The sequence below is a fragment of the Mytilus edulis genome, chromosome 6, assembly GCF_963676685.1.
Source record: "Mytilus edulis chromosome 6, xbMytEdul2.2, whole genome shotgun sequence".
Taxonomy (NCBI): Eukaryota; Metazoa; Mollusca; class Bivalvia; order Mytilida; family Mytilidae; genus Mytilus; species Mytilus edulis.
The window spans coordinates 20,063,037-20,084,495 of NC_092349.1; the positions used below are offsets into that span (position 1 = coordinate 20,063,037).

The 21,459-nt window shown below is 31.6% G+C and overlaps 1 protein-coding gene across 1 annotated transcript; it reads left to right on the forward strand.

Moving 5' to 3' along the window:
• Positions 1-331: 331 nt before the first annotated feature.
• LOC139527325 (uncharacterized) lies at positions 332-16,301 on the forward strand. The gene is made up of 6 exons (XM_071322689.1): positions 332-443; positions 3,558-5,662; positions 6,999-7,129; positions 9,069-9,165; positions 11,575-11,739; positions 15,774-16,301. The coding sequence occupies exons 2-6, from the start codon at positions 3,562-3,564 to the stop codon at positions 16,007-16,009; spliced, it is 2,730 nt and encodes a 909-aa protein (XP_071178790.1). The 5' UTR covers positions 332-443; positions 3,558-3,561; the 3' UTR covers positions 16,010-16,301.
• The last annotated feature ends 5,158 nt before the right edge of the window (positions 16,302-21,459 follow it).

Consider the following 21,459-nt stretch of genomic DNA (forward strand, 5'->3'; position numbering starts at 1 on the left):
TTGTTTGTATATTATATTTTGCTGAGAAATCGGGTGTTGTTGTAATACTTTTTGTAGTTCAACTTGTCCTTTTAAAGTAAGCGTTTGTAAGGGGTGAACTGTTACACCACATGTGACCTCAGTTCTCAAATAATCTGCTTTTTAAAATTACAACTTAGAAGTTATAATTTCTTTAAATGCATATTTGGGGCTTCAAATTAATATCGATGTCTACTTATTTTTTTTATTTATTTCTTGTCAGTATGTATCAATAGTGACATAAAAAAATATGTATCAAACATATGCCATTGTGATTGATTTTATATCCTGAAACTTGATCTAACATGCGATAAAAATATAATTAGGAATAGAGTGTCACGGAAAAAGTATCTTCTCTCAGAACGTGGCAAAAATTGGATAACAACATCAAACAAAAGAGAAAAGATAATTGATGATCAGCATTGGTAAGTAATTTATCAAAATCGGAATTAAACAAAACATTATTTGACATTTATATAATTGGAGGATGCATATCGTATTACTTCATGAAAAATGTTAACACAGGGAAAGAAACCTATCAAAACAAACAAACAGACCATCAAACAAACTTATGCTGGTTATGCATGTTACGTTTTAATAACCTAAATATAAAATAGGAAATTTGGTATGATCGCCAATGAGACAACTCTTCAGAATTAAGATACACCATGACACAGCAATTGATAACTATAGGTCACCGTATGGTCTTCAACAATGAACAAAGCCAATACCGCATAATCAGCTATAAAAAAAATGAGAAAACCAACGGCATTGTTTAATAGTTATCCCACGTCGACGCGGTGTGTCAGCGAAGGCCGGAGGCCCGCAGAGGGTGATCTAACACTGAAACACAAAAGTCCGAGTGGGATAACTATTTTACATCCCAGCTGTTTTAGATTAGACAAAAAAAACATTTACAATTCATAAAATGTAGTTTAGAACGCCACACAACCATTATAATATATTTTATATATTACTATTGAATGAATACCCTTTTTGACCCCCGAACCGATGAGTACATATTAAACAATGTGAATTTGCCCCACTGGCCAATCGGCCCACCCTTGATCGCCACTCCATAAAAAAAAATCGCCCCACTCTTGTTTACCGACTCGCCCCATTTTTGAAAAAGTGTAAAATAAAATTGCACTATTAGTGCGACAACTTACTTACTAACAAAAAAAGTTTAAACCCCACTGAATAAAGGTCTACAAACCCACTTATAAAAAATCTTGCTTCCTTTAAGTATGTTTAATTACTGATAGTTGGTATCCAGTTATTCTAGTGTAGTGGTATGTGACGTGGGTTAATAAAGATTAAAAAAAATGTGTCGTGGGTTGATACATTTGTATGCTAAAGGTCGTGAGTTCGAATCCCAGCATAGGCACTTGATTTTTCTACGTAAATTTTGATAGATAATAATTCTGTATTAATTATTTGTTTGAAAGTGGATTTGACATTTTGGCGGGATTCCGCCAAAATGTTACAGAACAAAGGAAAACATGCAAAACAAAGAAACTCAAACTGGGGTGATCTGGTAGGGGTGATCCGGCATAGATCACTCCTGTTAGAACAAAGGAGCTGGGATGTAAATTATGAACAAAATAATACACAAAAAACACTGAAATATGCAGTTCTATACATCTCTTAATTGTATGTTAAAAAAGAAAGATCATAATTAACATGACTGGTGTTTATCCTAACACAGAGTATTCCTCGTAATACAGTTCCGATTAAAATCGAAAAATGTATACACCTGGCAGGACTGTCATCTCGTATTTTTGTAGCCAGTTTGAATGGCTTTCTCCTTTAGAATATTTTACGTGCCAAAAATGTACCATTTCATTTCGATAAGTCTGCATACTACTATAAATGTGTTTTCTAATGCCGGACAAGTCCATTATGTATAATCAAGGTTACCGTATAAGAGGCGACATACACAACAACATTTTAGAGCCAATAAAATATCATTTCCTAAAATTTAGAAGTTTAGGGATATAATATTTGATCGGTGATGACCTTTAAAAACACAACAAAGACAAGCAAACTAAACAAGCTACAAAAATCCAGCTATTCATTAGCTGATGACTGTTTGTTTGATCGTCCTAAACATGCATGCAATATTTGAAACTGGACACAAAGCAACAACTTATCAATCAGATTCTTAAGGACTACATATATTTTGATTGTCCGTTGCCTCAAATGTAAATTCGTCATGCCATTTGTTTTATTTCCATTGTCTAACCAATCACAATATGATCCAATATCTAATAATAGTCTTTTGAAAATATTACACGATGCAGTAGGTTCCGAAACGGCAAGTTTAGACACTTAAACTGTATACATTGTAAAATGCATAAAAAAGTAAATAATGAGCAAAATCATTAAGAAACCAGAAACAAGGGTATTACTGTAGGATGTGTAATTTTCAGAGGAAAAGGTAATGAAATCATAAGTCTGCTAGCAATAATCATGAACACATTTAAGATTTCGTAATTAATCATTTTGGTACCTTTTTGCACGCACTTGCACATATATAATAATAGTATATTGTTTAGACCCCCTCCCAAAAAAGAAAAACAAACAAACAAACAAACAAACAAAATAAATAAATAGTCAAGCAACTGTTAATGGCTTATTACCAGTATAATAACGGGTTTTCTCCAAATTAATGTAAAGTTATGTTTTGTTTTATTGATTTTCAGTTCTGAAAATTATGTCTAGTCTACAGTTTTTCTTTCGTTTAATCATTTCCTTAAAAGATATTTAAGATAAGAAAAAAAATCTACAATCAGTGTCTTTTTTTTGTTGTATTCTTCTATGTGTCGTACTTGAATTTCAGTCTATGTCGTCTGGACTTTAGCTGGCCGGGTAAAAACGAAGAATTCCAAAATAACTATATTTTATTACAACTGAAATCTCATGGCAACTGACGAATAGCCCAAAACACTAGCTTAAAAGGTCGTTGCTCACGTGCTTAGAGATCCAAGGTTTTCTTCGTTTTACAAATGAAAATTCTCGTTACATAATTTCGTAACTGACCACAACATTTTAATTGGTCACTCATAATTTTGTCTTGTCAACCAAGCTGACACTTTAATCTAAATTATTAATTTCCGTATACCTATGTTGCGACAATCTATGTAATTTTGACAATAGGCCTAATTGCCTACACTCTTTCTTTTATTCTAAATATAGCATGTATAATTAATGAATGAATAATTATCAATATTTGTCAAACATCTGTAAAATCTATTTTCTTCTAAATTGTCCATTTTTACAAATTCTTTAGATATATTTTGAAATTCCGAATTTGCAAAATAGGAAATATAACATATGTAACAGTTCAAAGTATTCTATTTTGGAGTCAACACATTTCTTTTAAAACAAACAACCCTAACAATATGCTTATAACAACCGAATTCAAACTAAGGGGGTCGGGGTAAAATAGAACAGAAAATACCCTTTATGCATGTAGGTATAATAAGACATATATTGGTAAATAAAATGTATACTTATTTACCATATATCCATTTCAGCAAAATGCAATTATTTCTGATAACCATATTCGTACTGGTTATCCATCAATATCATTGTCACTCTACCACTGGAAGCGGGTCTTTGAGAGACAAATGGAAAAATCAAATAAAAATTGGTCTAAATGATGGAAAGCGTTTTGTTGGTATCTTGAATTCAGAACGGAAGTCAGCCATGTTGAACCAAATTCATTTGCTGACTAACTTCATTGGAGCCGTAGATAGCCTTGCAGTCTTTATTATGGACTTTAATCCAAAAACAGAACAGAAATATTTTAAAGACATCAAATCGATTTTTACAGAAATCAATAGGAAACTTGAATTAACAACTGATGCTAAATTTGGCAGAGACTTTAGGGAGATTTACTTCGAACTAAGAAGTATGGACTTCAGCTTCTTACTGCTTAATAAATATCTAGAGAAAATGGACGCGTTGAAGTGTACCACTTCGTCAGAATGTAAAGAGAAGATACAATGGACAGCTGAAATCTTTAGGAATGATTTTGACATTACAGAGGACTATTCTCATATCCTGAGGGCAACATTGAACGGGACAAGGTTTTCGGCTGTTTCCCTTGTCCGTCAAGTCAAGACATCTTCTAAGTGTGATGAGCAGATTATGTTAAATTTTGGCGTGAATTTACTTTTAAAATTCTTCAAAGCTAAACAAGTTACAGTTGTCTACCAGAAACTGTCTAAACCAAACATAAATTCGATAGCAAATATACAGGAATGGGCTAATGATATGTACGAGTTCAGGAAACATCTTTTTGAAGCAATGAAAGAATGTTATTCTAAGAATGTTTGTAAAGCAAAATGCGGCAAAGGAAATTGCATCCTCCTTCCAAAGACAAAACAAGATATTTGTATCTGTCCCGAGTATTATGATGGTCACCATTGCCAGATACACAATCAGGTAAATTCAGCAATAGATATAGTTTCAGTTATCTCCCTTTTGGAGCGGGTACCTAAACTAGACCCAATTATTGATCAAGAACTGATAATAAACTATTTATCAACATCATTAAAATGTGTTCCAGGTGCATATGAAATTGTGCAAAACTTTAACATTCATAAAATTAAGGAAAATATTCTAAAAATAGCAGACCTTGGACCCTTTTATAACACGTATCTTGCTATGAAGTTTTATATTAAACAAGCCATGGATGGCCTAAAGTGTCAACCATTTAAGGGGGCCAATCATAAGAGGACTGATTTATCAAGAGTTGCCGTGAACTTGAATAGGGTTCTTTTTAAAATTGATGCTTACATAAACTACCGCCAAATTGACGACACGTTTAAACCAGAATCTCTGCTTACTGCAGTAATCAATCGGAATCTAGCTGAAGCTTGTACAGATAATTACAAAACCAAAATCAACACCCTATGGAGAAAATTCCACATTGCACAGTCACATGGTTTTTCAGTACTGTTAATGGTTAATCACGTGTTAGGTAAATCTACGATTCCTGTTGTTAGACTTTATGACGAGCGACTGAAAAACCAAATACAGTTTGTGAATGATTCTTCATGCGGTGCAATGATACCACATTCTTCTAACGTCAAATGCGAACAATTGCATTTAGTTAAATCGACGAGAATAGAAAACAAATGCATGCAAGGCTATAAACGTGAAGGTTCTCGGTTTTTTACTTGTGAACACGTGACATCATCATGTAAACTTTGTAATTGTAATGCTACCGGATCAAAATCTAACACGTGTGATGAAGAGTCTGGCCAATGTTCGTGTAAAGATAACTTTACTGGTCTCAGTTGTAAAATAAAAGTACATCAAGATTGTAAATGGAGCGATTGGACTGGATGGTCAACCTGTTCAAGACCTTGTGGAACTGGTGGGGAATATAAACGCCACAGACGTGTAGCTGTGAAACAACAAGGCAGTGGTAAACAATGTACCGGAAGTAGTCAGAAAACAAGACAATGTTTTAAAAAATGTTGCGATGGTACTTACCGTTGTACAGATATTTCAAAATGTTCAACTCAGTGTCAGCCATGTAATTGTGATTCCAAAGGGGCAAAAACGGGCAAATGTTATAGTAATGGTGCATGTTCCTGCAGATCTTATTACAGCGGAAGGACATGCAAAGGTAATTAATGGTATCCTTATATACAACAAAAAGCAGAAGTGGTACGATTGTCAATGATACAACTCTCTACAACAGACAAAATGACACAGATATTAATTGCTTATCGTTCCTCTGGCGTGCAAATAACGTATACCGACTTTGCTAATTTTCTCTGTACGTCTTATGCACTCCGGTCATTACGCCAATGTGCGACGCCGGTATTACAGGTTTATAATTTAATACGCCAGACGCGCATTATAAAGTGTCCCAAAACAAAATTACAAATGTAGAACAATTCAAACGAGGAAACTAACGGCCTAATTTATGTACAAAACAACAAACGAAAAACAAATATGTAACACATCAACAAACGACAACCACTGAATTACAGGCTCCTGATTTAGGACAGACACATACATTCAGAATTTGATGGGGTTAAACATATTATGCGGGATCTCAACCCTCCCTCTAACCCGGTTCAGTGGTGTAACAGTGCAACATAAGAACGAACTATTAAAATCTGTTGAAAAAGGCTTAACTAATCAGATAGTTTTAATATACATGTATAAGTCATTTACTGACGATTTGTCATGTTTAAATGATTAACTGTTAGTAAGTATGTTTGAAACTGTCAATATTACACAAAAAAGGTCAGCCAAATAAGTCTTACTAACAAATCAAGATGACAAAAATGGTAAGTCTGCTAATTATGCGAGTTATCGTCCTCAAATGACGACTAATATTCATGCTTTGAATTTTAGCTATATTTCTGAAATCTGTTATTCATGAATAGAAATAGAATTGAAACGAAAAACGATCGATGAAAATATTTATAAAGATGACAAGTTTTAGTAGTCTTTAGTATGATGCTTATAATAATGAGTAATAACCCCAAAACGAGGATTTCGTTTACCAAATACTGTCAACTGATAGGAGTAGTTCCTTTTAAATCACATGTAAACCTTGTTTCCTTATTATCTCGATAAATAAACTCATCATAAATACCAGGCCTTGAAGGCATAAAACTTTGCTCAGTGCTCGGAGCACAAAAATCATGCTCGAAACATTAAATCCAGCAATTTGATTGGTTGATTTTCGAGTCTGAGTACAAAAATCATGCTCGAAAGTTTTATGACCTTGAGGCCAGGATTGACATTTTGTGTTTCGTGTCAGACGTTAACGTCTTTAAAACGTCTTCAAAAGATAAATCATATTCTAAACATTTTCCCGGCTAAATATGTTTGCAAGACAAGATTTTGACCAACATTATTGTCATTCAGCACAATTAATCTTTTTTTTTGTATTATCAATTGTATGCAAAAAGTCTTATAATCGATTCCATTTTTTTTATTGGTAGACTTTAAACCTCGAGACTGTTCGGTGTTGGATAGATCTATACATGGGAATGGTGTCTACACAATCTACCCAGATAGTGGTTCTAACTTTAATGTTTACTGTGATATGCAAACAGACGGTGGCGGTTGGACGGTACATACACACACGTATATATAGTATAAACATAATAGCGATGATATTTGAACACTTTCATAGTCAATGCCAGAAAACTTTTAAAAGTAGATATGGTAGATTTTGGGTACCTTAAGCTTTCAATGTGGATTGCACAATATATTATGTCTGGATTTCTAATTAATATACAAATTTTGATACAGAAATACAGGACTAATTTGTAAGACTCGAAATGATATGCATTACTTTTTTTATCTTATTATTACGGACTGTTTCAAATATGCAGAATATTTTTTATTTGATTCTAATTGTATTTCAACTTAGCCATTTAAGGTGGTAAGATAATTCTGATAAATTAATATTACGAAAGAATCTATACACAATTAACCTTTCTTGTTTTATATCAAAGAAGCGAATATGATGCAATTATGCTGTATTTTGATCAAACGAGAGACAAGGTATTTTTGACAATTTGAAATTTGTTTTCTCTACCGGAGTATTTGTCATTAGTGACTTCCATGTGCTGGGGTATTTGCTAGCAACCTTCGACCTGTACTTTTAATGACGTCATAAATAAAAACTAAACGGAAATGCATTGACAACGTCATGAATAGAACGATATAAATAAATTTGGTGTATTTACTGTCTTCTGATTGGTTAAAATTATTAGTTTTATTTTCAATGTTGTCAATTTTTATGGCGACACGCCCACTCTGACGTTGTATATTCATACGCCAACTTGTGTGTACGTTGTTATTGTTTTAATATAATTAATATAAAGAGTTCTTTGAGTCTTATTTTTGATAGAAATTTATTTATAATCAATGGCAATAATTTATTTTGATTTTATTGAACCATAAAACTAATTTTTGACTCTTCACATTTTACATAATCCGCTTCGCGGATTATTCAATGTGAAGAGTCAAAAATTAGTTTTATGGTTCAATAAATTCAAAATAAATAATAGCCATTCATTAAATACGGTCAGTGACTGTGAATCAGAAATGATCATACGATCAATGCAATTGGCGTAAATATAACAGCTGCTATATATACAAAAAACTACAGTCAAGCAGACACTCAATATCTTTTTAAAATAAAAATTATGAGATAAAGATGGATACAAAGAACATTATGTGGAATTAAACATCTAGGCCATGCTTACAAGGGGTATTTGCCAAATACCGTTTTCGATGTAACAAAATTCCCCGCCTAGTGACTCTGAAATTTGTTTTACCATTCAACCGTTATTTTTGGCAAATGTACCATGTAGCATGATCTCAATTGAAAAAAGTTCTTATCAAATGAAGGTTATATATATATCAGAGAAACATGACAAATACCTAAAAGGTTAAATCACAAAAATACTGAACTCCGAGGAAAATTCAAAACAGAAAGTTCCTAATCAAATGGCAAAATCAAAAGATAAAACACATCAAACGAATGAACGATTGAACGAATGAACGACCATTGCTATATTATGCTTTGGTACAGGCATTTTCTTATGTAGAAAAAGGTGGATTGAACCTGGTTTTAAAGCGCTAAATCTCTCACTTGTATGACAGTCGCATCAAATTCCCTTATAATGACAATGATGCATGAACAAAACAGACATCATAGGTAAAATAGTCGAAACAGGGGGACAGTGCTCATCACCGTGTCAATCTCAATCAGGACAAACACAAACAAATATTTAACAAAGAAGCACAAAAAAGCATATATCAAATTCAACAACCACGTACATTGCTTACTTATTTTTGACTTTTTTTATAAATGTTTACTAAAACCAATAACATATTGAAATATTTGAAGTCCTGTGACCAAAATGCTAGATTAATATCTGTTGTAGAATCGCGTTTTTGACATTAGAAAGTTAACGTCACACAGGTAGAGATATAATTTCTAGTTCTAAAACACTTTTATAGCCAGTGTGAAATTTTTGTTATAATATGTTTTGTAGGTTTTCCAAAACAGAGTAGACGGAGCTGTTGACTTTTACCGTAAATGGTCTGAATATGACGATGGGTTTGGTGATGTAAAGCATGAGTTTTGGTTAGGTAAGTTTCATTTTGACCTTATTCTATCATTAAAAAGAGCAATCTCCCTAAAATTATTTAAAGGTGTATATCAATACAACAAAAATAAAAAGTGAATCCCAAAACTAATTTAAGACAGAGTGTTGAACCGGGTATTGTCAAAGTATTGCATGTAAACAGTTTGTGTATAAAAAAAAAAAGAGGTGCATTATTTTGATCATTACTTTTTAACGTGTCGTGACTTGGTAATGGCATCAATTGAACGGGACGGTATAAACTAGATTTTACATTGCACAAGCATTTCTCCTATATGGCAGTTGTTTTTACTTCAAATGGGTTTTTTTTCGGGCAAAATGTATCAATACGCATATGCCAATAAAAAAATAATAAAACAAATGATAGATAAAGGCAACTGTAGTATACCGCTGTTCGAAACTCATAAATAGATAGAGAAAAAAAATCAGGATTACGAACTAAAACTGAGGGAAACTCATTAAATATAAGGAGAACACCGACACAACAACAATAAAATGTAACACAAACAGAAACGAACTAAGCATTAGACAAAATCCGATGAGAATAACAAATATAACATAGACATTTAATTGCTCAATAATCTTGGCACGATTACCTCATTTTGTAAATAAACTCATAATAAAAACCAGGCTTTAACTTCAGTTTTATCATATATCTTTTGTATAGTCATTTTATAAAATTTAATGTTTGCAAAAGTATAAATTGTTCTTAATAATAGGGATGTTCTAATATCTAACAGAAAACCCTGGCCGTTTTTGGCACAACTTTTTTTATCTTTTGGTCCTCGATGCCGTTCAACTTTGTACTTGTTTCGGCTTTCAAACTTTTGAATCTGGGCGTCACTAGTAAGTCTTGTGTGTACAAAATGCACTTCTGGCGTATTAAAATTTTAAACTTGTTGCCTTTTGTTAGCTATTATTCGTGTGTCTGTTTGTCAATTATGTTCTCCTTTTTATTTATATTGTAGTCCTGTAATGTTGTGTTGTCATTTTAATGTTATATTTCACATGGCCATAAAAGAGGGAGGTTTGGCATGCCACAAAACCAGGTTCAACCCACCATTTTGTCCTTTAAAAATGTCCTGTATCAAGTCAGGAATATAGCTATTGTTATATTATAGTTCGTTTCTGTGTGTGTTACATTTTACCGTTGTGTTTCCGTTGTGTCGTTTGTTCTCTCTTATTTTTGAGTGTGAATTCACATTACTGTAAGACGTGTCACGGTACTTATCTATCCCAAATTCATGTATTTGGTTTTGATGTTATATCTGTTATTTTTATAGGATTTTGTCTAATGCTTAGTCCGTTTCTGTGTGTGTTACATTTTAATGTTGTGTCGTTGTTCTCCTCTTATTATTAATGCGTTTCCCTCAGTTCTAGTTTGTTACCCCGATTTTGTTTTTTGTCCATGGATTTATGAGTTTTGAACAGCGGTATACTACTGTTGCCATTATTTAAATTAAGAATGGAAAACGCATGTTTTGTCTGCAAAAGACTCATCAATATTCGTTTCACTCTGGACATTCTTTTGTACATCTATTCTTTATCTTTTTTTGTGTGAATCTCCTGACTGATTGTGTTTTGTTTTTTTTTGGACGCGATTGATTTATCTAAAAGATAATTTTTCATTTTTTTTAAATCATAAAATTGAGAATGGAAATGGGGAATGTGTCAAAGAGACAACAACCCGACCATAAAGCAAACAACAGCAGAAGGTCACCAACAGGTCTTCAATGCAGCGAGCAATTCTCGCACCCGGAGGCGTCCTTCAGCTGGTCCCTAAACAAATATATATACTAGTTCAGTGATAATGAACGTAATACTAAACTCCAAATTGTACACAAGAAACTAAAATTAAAAATTAACAAAGACCAGAGGCTCCTGACTTGGGACAGGCGCAAACTTGCGGCGGGGTTAAACATGTTCATGAGATCTCATACATTTTTCTGGGTTGAATGACTAAGAACACACCTCAAAAAATATGAAGATGAGGAATGATTGCCAAAAAGACAACTCTCCACAAGAGATCAAATGAAAGAAATTAACAGCTATAGATCACTGTACGGATTTCATCAACGATATATAGTTCATTCCTATCCAAGTTTTTGTAAAGTAAATTGTATAAAACGTTTAAATCTTCCAGAAGCACAGGGGCTTTATCACTAGTTATGGCGACCTGTTTGATGATCTTTAAGTAACTAGCTTTTTCATTGTGGATACTATCTACAGTCGAGTATTTAGTTTCGAGTACCACTGATGACGGAACATTTTTGGAAATCCGTATATATAGAGAAACAAGAAAAAATGATATATCTTGTATGTTTGTATTATCATCGTATTTAAACCTACAGTTGATATTTTTGATAAGCTATCTACATGTTCATTTATTTATTAGGAAATGCATATATTCATAGACTAACTTCGAGGGGGGCTACAGAATTAAGAATAGATTTAGTAAACTATAAATGGAGACGGGGATATGCTAAATATAGTAGCTTTTCGGTGACAAACGCACGTGATCAGTACCGATTGAAAGTCAGTGGCTACAGTGGAAATGCTGGTAAGTTTAATTACTTGGACGATAACAATTGGTTTAACTCTGATAGACATCTGTAATTATTAGTTTAATTACTCTCTGGGAGGAAGCGACGAATAACAATCACAAATTTCCGATCTAAGAGCACTCTCAATTTAGTGTAATGATGATCATGATGGCTATGAGAGTGATGACTCTTTTCGTGCTTCAATAACACGTTTAGATACATTTTGTCTATGAATATAATATGACTTTTGTGTAGTACATTTTATTACTGTAGGGGTATTGCTATCATAATATTCATACTTTTATCACAAATATAGAGATTTATTATGCAATATGGCTCCATGCGTAAACATTTTTTTTATATTTTGCCTCCACTTGTTTTTTTAAAATGATAATGATGATGCGATTCATAAATATATCAAGCCTCCTTTAAATATTTATAATGGATGTTATTCAATATTGGAATCGGTAAAAGTATAGATCAAAAGACTGTATGAGCTCGGGTATTTAATGATCTAAGACTGTGTAAACATGTGTGCAGTAAACGTAAGGATAATGGTTTGCGCATAATTACTAAACAATTAAGTAACCACATCCTGTAATTAACTAATCAACTAAATAATTACAGTTATCATATACTTAGACTGAATAACATGTGATTTTTACCGTATGATAATAGCATAAAATTAGCGTAAATTCCATATTTTTCTAATTGGTGCTTAGCGAGCTGATATGACATGTTTATCACATGCTTCAAATATTATCACATGCCTTTCCATAACGTTATTGCATGGCATTCAGGTGATACTCGACAAATTCCGGAAAATACACATCAAAGGTCATTTTCAGTGAATAACATTACAAAGAACGATGAAAAAAATATTTTTGGATACAGGAATGTATATTGGGTAAATATCAATAAACACTAACTAACAAACAAACAAACGAACGAACTAACAAATGATGAAATAAACTCATTTAAAATACTTCCGACATATTGTAGAAAGTTACTTAAAAAGGATGACTTTTTCAAACAGTATTCATTATGTATATTGTTGAATTATATTCTTAATCATTCTTATAAGAATAGCTAGATCATACTGTTGTTTTTCTTCTCTGTTTTAATGCATTTGATAGAAAGGTTCAATTTTGGATGTGCTACCTTTGGGGTCCGACGTCTGTAAACTTTTCACTCTTTGAACTTCAATTTTTCTCTTTCTATTTATATACAAATCTGTTATTTTTCTCCATTGTTGAAGCATATGAAAAAAAGATCATAGCATGTCATTTTTCATATCGCATGTATTATCAGCCCGCGGTCAATGTCAGTCCTCGATCCATGCAGCTCTTAGGCTGATATTAAACATAGGGCTGATAATACATGCGATATGAAAAATGCCATGCAATAATCTGATAATAGCACATATTGGTTACGAATGCGTCGGATTTTGCATAATTATGTAATAACCTCAAAATTGCACAGGGCAAAAATTGAATTTTTGTTACGAAATAGCTACTGGTTAATCTTGCAAATCTTACCTTATCAACATATGATAGATTTGTTAATTGTCTGTGTTTGAAAATTCGAATAAAGAGCTATTGAACAATTACATGAATACTAAAATTGAGAATAGAAAAGGGGAATGTGTCAAAGAGACAATAACCCGACTAAATAAACTCACAATAGATACCTCGATTTAAATTATGTATTTGCACAAGACGCGCGTACGTCTACAAAAGAGGGGCGAACTCATAAATTGAAAAAAAACCTGACATCGCCATGGCTAAATATGAAACAGACAAACAGATAATAGTACACAAGAAACACGTAGAAAACTAAAGGCTGAGCAACACGAACCCCACTAAAAACTCTCATCAAAGACTCTCGAACATCCTAACGTAGTCTATAATCAGTCATCATGTCGGTTTCTCGGACTTCGTTATTGTACTTAAAGAAATCTGCATTGACGTCACTACGCTAATCCCAGCGCACAAAACTAGAGCAGAATGCGTCTTTTCTACCCTTTTTAAATAATAAAACATTTCGAAAGATATGTTTTCATTGTTATTCTAAAGTATCGTATAAAAATGCCAATTTTCTAATATGGCTGTTTCAAACCTAACTTCCGAATGCCTAAAGCATTTCAGAACTGCAGAAAATCCCTCTACATATGAAGGGTTGTTTGATTTCCATAAGCGTCATCAATCTTAATTGCAGACCAAACATGCCAATCAAATCGTATTTTTTTTATTGTCAAAATGACAAGCACCTTACGTCTTCACGCGATTTTCCCGCGAAAAAAACATCCAAAATAAAAGAAAAACGTTTGGAAATAAACGATATACAATTCATATTTTGTTCAAGATTATAGAGCAGGTTAATAAAAAAAAATATACGTATATTTTTCAATATAAAGAGATCGAGGTTTTGACCATAAGAAAATGTTAATATGAAATTCGATTAAGTAAAATTTCATGGTTAATAATGAGGTTTCCTATTGAATAAACCCCCAATTCAAAACTATTTCAAACCAATATCATACAAACAAATAATATATTGCCTTACACTAAAAAATCACCCAAATGAAAATATAGCAATTTGATAGGATTAACGGATTCAATGTGTCACGTGCTCTTGACACCATTAGAATTTGAATGTAAACCTATCGTGTCAGCTGCTCCAGTATGGAACAGCATCGCACATTCAGTGAATGAGAAACAATTACGAGCAACCAAGCTTGACAATACACAGTAATAAAAAAAATCAAAGCTAAGTCTACAGAAAAATAATATAAAAAATGTCGTTAAGTGCACGAAGTACCATCATTACGGGATAAAAAAAATAAAAAGCCAAATAAAGTATGAAGTTAAAGAGCATTGGGGACAAAATTTCCTAAAAGTTTAACCAAATATAGCTAACGTGATCTATTCCTGAGGCAGAAAAGCTGTAGTATTATGACTATATCAATGATAATTCATGTCCACACAGACATGCTGACTACTGGGCTAGTGGTACAAAAATGTACCATCGGGGAATAAAAACTCAACAAACAGTGGCATTGACTTAGTGGTTGTAAATAAAGTCATCATAGACATGATAGATACCAGGATTGACATTTTGCATTTGCGCCCGACGTGCGTTTCGTCTGCAAATTAAAAGAGCAGAAAACAGCTGAAGGCCACCAATTGGTCTTCAACACAGCGCGAAATTATCGTACCTGGAGTCGGGTTTAACTGGCCACTTAAACAAAATGTGTAAGTTAAGTGAAAATGGACGTCATTCTTAACTCCCAAACAATAAATGAACAAGAATTAAAAAGCATACAAGACTAACAAAGGCAAGAGGTTCCTGACTTGGAACAGTCGCAAAATTGCGGCGGGGATAAACATGTTGAGTGAAATATCAACCCTCACCCTACACATCTAGCCAATGTAGAAAAAAACAGCAATACACACAGAAAAACTCATTCTAACAGAAGTCCGAGTCCGATGTCATAATAGGCAACAAACGAAACTAAGCAAAACTACAAAACGATACACAAATTAACATAGGACTACTATACTGTCTGGATTGAACATCGGAGACAAATTATAACGGTTCATTTGCAGAGATATTAACCCAGTGATAGTAATTCATTAACATTTACTACTCGGCTGTAAATTTAGACAATAACTATCTCTGGTTTCACTCTGTTAAAAAGTTTGTTGTTTCTTCAGTGATGGTCATAATATGTGAGCATTCAAAACTAATACAGACGTTGTTGACGTTCCAAATCCTCCTAGCTCATTTGTAGTTGTAATTATATCGATGGATTTGAATGAAGTTTTAAGCCTCCTTTGCTATTAAAGCTCCAAGCGTATTCAAATAGTGATATATCCAGTGGGTTTCATTTATTTTATTTTAATGCGGCAATCCTGACCGTTTAACATCAGATTATATTAATCATTTTAAAAAGGCAAATATCTCAGATTTATCAACGTTTAAATGCAAACTCAATCAACTGTTTTGAATGTATGATGGGGTTGATATCTTATTTATTTTATATTTATAGGTGATAGTTTAAATTATCATAATGAATGGAGATTCAGTGCCGTAGACAGAGACTACGATGGTTGGAAATATAACTGTGCTGGAAGCTTTCAGTCGGGATGGTGGTTTAATGTTTGTATGTGGTCCAACCTTAACGGTCATTTCAATATTCGCGGTGAAAATGGCATGTCTTGGTATCATTTGGACAACGAGTTTGGCACGATTATGAGGTCAAAGATGATGCTACGAAGAAAGTGATTTTCTTTTTAATTCAAACAACAACAATTATTCTATTTCATTTTTAACAAACTGGTTTCTCGTTAAACATGTTAAAGGATTTGCACATCCGAGCTCTTTTAAAATCTTTTGAAAAAAAAATAATGTGTTTTATCTACAAACTAAAACATACTCATGCTTATAATAAAACAGGAGATATTACAATAAAAATCAATGCAATGCACTTAGAGTTTATAAAAGGTGTATTTTTTTTGTAGTTAATCATTTGTAAGAAATAAACGGCACATAAATAAAATAACAAGATACCAAACAATATTGAGTTCATGATATTAGTTTCTACGATTTGATTTTTCGGAACGGATTTCCGAAACAAAATACAGAAAACGAAATATCTACAGGGAGTAAACAAAGAGTTCTAAACTACCAAAAGAGCTCATAAAAACCTAACACTATATGCAAACGCAAAATAAATAAGATCGACTAAAACGAACAACTTTAATAACCGAAATTAATTGAATGCTCTGTCATCCTATTGCAAATCTGTTATGTTGCTGATCAGAAGTAGATATACCGTGGTAATTATCATTGTGGGGGAAAGACAGGATTTGGCTATGGAAAATGGCACATATTCGTTGCCGTTGCTCACACCAATATTTTATACGGGTCAACTAATAAATTTAATCCGTTAATCTTTTGAACAGAGACTTCATTATAGAGCAAACGGAGATACTCAATATATGGAAACGTTAAGTTGCAAGATGTTCCTAATATTTTAGGTCCTCTTAAGACATCATTGTATTCGATCGGCTTTATGATCCCATGAGACTTTAGAAGAGTTAAAGGGTCAGCATTTTAACTTCGCGTTCGTATATACATATATTGACAATGTTTTGTTAATTAATATGTTTTTCTGTAAACTTTTGTTCAACTTAGGTGATACCAGAATAAATGATATATTATTATTAATATTATTATTATAACGTTCTTTTCAAAAATTCTTACTGTCTTACTACGTATATACGTAATGAAGTTACTCATCAAAAGAAGGTACACATCTGGATATCATAGATCCATCCATATTTTCTTATACTTATAAAAAGTAAAGTCACAAAAATACGGAACTTTGAGAAATATTCAAAACGAAAAATCCTTAATCAAATGACAAAATCAAAAGCTCAAACAGATCAAAGGCAAGGATAACAACTGTCATTTTCCAGACTTGGTACAGGTATTTTCTTATGTACCAAATGGTGGATTAACCCTAATGATATTTATATTATAATTCAATTTAATTCAATTCAAATATTTATTGTCATATAAACTCTGAACAATAAGTTTGACAAATAATATAAACATACACAAAAAACATTTAACAGACAAAACCATGAAAACAAAAAAAGCAAAAAAGCAAAACAATCTATCTATATGATATATAAATATGTTTTATAAATAAATCAAGAGTCCCCTGTCCTCAGTTCTAATGCCGGTTTAAAATAGGACCCTAAGCTTTCTACCTCTTTTGAGGTTGATGGACAAAGAAGATATTTATTTTTTTTCATTTTCTTGCCAGGACATAAAACCTGGCATATGTTTAATTACATTTCCTATAAAGTTATCTCTTAGTTAAGCAATTTTTTCGCAGTATAAAATAAAATGGGCTTCATCCTCCATTGTATTAAAGGATTTGCATAGTCTTTTTTCTCTAGGTATTTTTAAATGTCTATCTGTTTCTATCATTAAATTTTGATCGCTAATTCTAATTTTGTTATGTTACTTCTCTTTTCAAAAGATTTACAGTTTAAGAAGTTTTCCATTTCTAAATTTTGCTTAATACTTTTATATAAATACAATTTACTTTTTTGATCTATTTTTTTTAAATTTTTGTTCAAATGTATTTGTGTAGAAATTTAAGAATTGATGTTTTAAGGGGTTTTTTTTAACAACTTTGAGTATTTTTTTCTTTTGTTTCCCTCAAGAATGGATACGTCCATGTTTACCTCTTTCAAAATATTTTTAAACATATGTAAACCAGGTATAGCAACCTGAATTATCTAAACTTTTAGAAAGTAAAAAGGATTCGTATAATAATGGATTAATCTCAGAATTTAGTAATCTTGATAAGAAAAGTATACTTTGAGTTTTTATATGCATCTCTAGTGGGTATCTCCCTAGGTCTGTTCTCACAGCTATATTTGATGAAGATTTTCTTGTTCCGAGGATATATTTACAGAAAGACAAATGTAATTTTTCTAAACTTAATTTATCAGTAAACTTAAGGGGGTCTATATTTGTTTTGGAAATATTTGCGCGTTTTTCTGCTCTAAATTTTGAAACATAAGTATCCATATAAGTAATTTCTAAATTATAAGTGGCTATTGGTTTAACTATAGAATCAAAAAGACTGCAAGCTACTTTAACTGGCAGATTATTTAAGGAACCTGTATAAGTTTTAATAGCAAACATCACTTTCCTTGCTTTATTTACAAGCTCTTCAGAGCTATGCAATAAGTTTCCATTTGATTTCACAAGGATTCCAAGAAATAAATACTCAGAGACATTTGACAAATTTTCATTTTTATATTTTGTAAAAGATGTTTCTACTTTTTAATTATTGCAGAATCATTGTTTTAGTTTTATTAATATTTAAAGTCAATTGCCATTTTTCACAATACTTTTCTAAGTTGTTCAGACTATTTTGTAGGCCTTCTTTACTTTCGGATAATATTAAAAGGTCATCAGCAAATTGTAAAGATCCTACTTTAGTATCAATTAGTTCTAATGGACAGCTATTTTCATTTGAAAACTCTGCATTTAAATCATGAATAAATAAATTAAATAAAGTAGGACTCAATAAATCCCCTTGTTTTAGTATTGACACCATCTGCGAGTATGGTCTTGACGAAACGATGATAGTCCGTCGGAAGGGGACGATAAATGGCTGACCAGTGTTAAGAGCGAGCCATATCTCTTGCACGTTAAAGACACCCTTGTAGATCTCGAAAAAGAGTAGGCTAATGCCGCTTACAAGGCAGCACTCGCTTGTTTAACCCCTTGTGTGACCTCAAAATATTCTGAATGCCACTCTTGATGCTTGATTGCAAATTTTGTTTCCTCATACTGTCCTTTAATAATATTAAATACTGTTCCCTGCTCCTGCTTTATTCAGTTTATAAAGTAAGGCTTTTCTCCAGACAGAATCAAAAGCCTTTTTTAAATCTACAAAGCAGGCATATATTTTATTTTTATTTTTGTGTAAGTATTTGTTTATTAAAGACTTAAGCACAAATATACTATCAGAGGTTCTGTATTTTTTTCTAAAGCCAGATTGAGTATTACTTTTAGTATTTTCCATCAGTTTAATCAATCTTTCATTTAATACAGCATTAAACAACTTTGGTAAGCAACTTATCAGAGATATTCCCCTGTAATTATAAGAATCAGTTTTTACTCCTGATTTATGTAATAAAATTAAGTATGAGTATTTCGATTTTGATGGGTAAATACCTGTATTCAAAATAAGGTTAAACAGTTTAACAATACTTTTGATAGATACATTTTTGCTAAATTTTACTATTTCATTTATAATGGTATCTGGCCCAGGCGCTTTTTCTTTTTTTAGCTTACTAATAACATTTTTTATTTCAGAGTATTTTATTGGAGCATCTGTTTTTCCATTAGATATTATGTTCTTTTCAATATTAACAAGTTGTTTTTCTATTTCCTCTTTCCATTTTATATTCACAAATGACGGTTTTCCTTGGTCCTGAATATGCTTCGTAATTATTTCTTTATCTTTTAAAATTTCCGGCACTTCATTACCAGTATTTTTTTTTGTTTGTCATTCCTTTAAGTATTTCCCAATAATCTTTAGGTTTCTTATCAAAACTATCTGTTAATGAGTTAAATATTTTCTCTCTGTATTGTGCTTTTTTAAATTTCACCATATTTTTTTTTACTTTTTAACAATTCAAAATATTTTTGTTCAAGTTGATTATTTGGACATTTTTTAAGCTTATTTCCAACCCTGTTTATTTCTTTTTTTTTTGTCTCATGAACACAATTGTCTGACCATACCTGTCTATATTTTTTTCTCTTACTTTTAATTCTTTTTGTAATTTTACAAGTAATATCAGAGATATTTTCCAAAATGTTAGTTAAATTTTCAGTTGCACCATTAACCCCTTTTTTGATTTTCCTGATACTCATTTATTTCATAAATTTGTTTTATATTACAATTTAATGTTAACTGAATCTGTACATGATCTGACAAGTAAGTAAAATCATCAGTTTAAAAGTAGTTCACCGAGGACAGGAGGCTGTCACTTATTAATGCATAATCTACAGCACTGTATCCATTTATTGACATATAAGTATAGTGGCCAAGGCTGTCCTCTATTCCCGTTTAATATGCAAAAGTACTGATCTCATTTTCTAAAAAGCTATAATCATTTTCAAAATAGTTTGAGTTTATAGGGGGAATGTATAATGCGCATAAATATACATCTTCTTTTAAACCAAAGAATTCCTTTTCAAGTTTTAGCCATAATCTATTTTGTGATTTTGTACCATTGGTTATACCCTTTGCTATTTCTTTTTCGTAATAGACAATGATTCCTCCACTATGTCGACGTGCTATTTTTTCTTTTTGCGTATTTTTGGGAAAGTGTTATAATTTGATATTTTATAATCTTTACACTCCCCTTTACAGGTTTCAAGTATTATATTTCTGTAACTTTGAATTTTATCTATAAAAAAAATCATTTTGAATTTTGTCCCCAAGAATACGCACATTCCAAGAAGAAATAGTTAAAAATAGCGTTTATTTTCATGTGTTCTACTGTCAATTATTGACTTAAGAAGATGACTTTGGTTTATCTTTGAAATATAAAACTCTTCATTGTCATATTTCAAAACATTTACCATACATTTGTACGCATAAGAAATATCAAACAATAAACAATATGTCATCATTTAAACAATAAATGAGGACAAAGAAAGATAACTCCAAATTTTTGAATAAGCAAATAAAAAATGTTTGTTTTTTTTCTTTTCTATTTTCTATTTTAAAATTTTTAAAAATATTGATTAAACATGTTGAATTCCAACTTTAAAATGATTGTTTATGAATTACTTTTTTAATATATATTAAATATGGTAAATCTGTCAATGCCTTTTGATTTGTGGTAAACAATTAACATATAAAATAACAACTGTTAAGTTTCTCTTATGTCAGTTTGATCTCAGTTATCCAATTTTACCAACCTTCTTATTTTTAACTGTTCCCAGGTTTATTATATGTATACACATTATAATATCTATCATATTTCTTTTAATACATCTACATGATCAATATGACAAATATTAAAAACTTAATTTTTTACAAATATTCTTAGACTTATCTATTTTGCCTAGTTTAACCAAAAATCAAATATTTAAAAATGTCAACAAAAAGATCTTTATTTCTTATTACT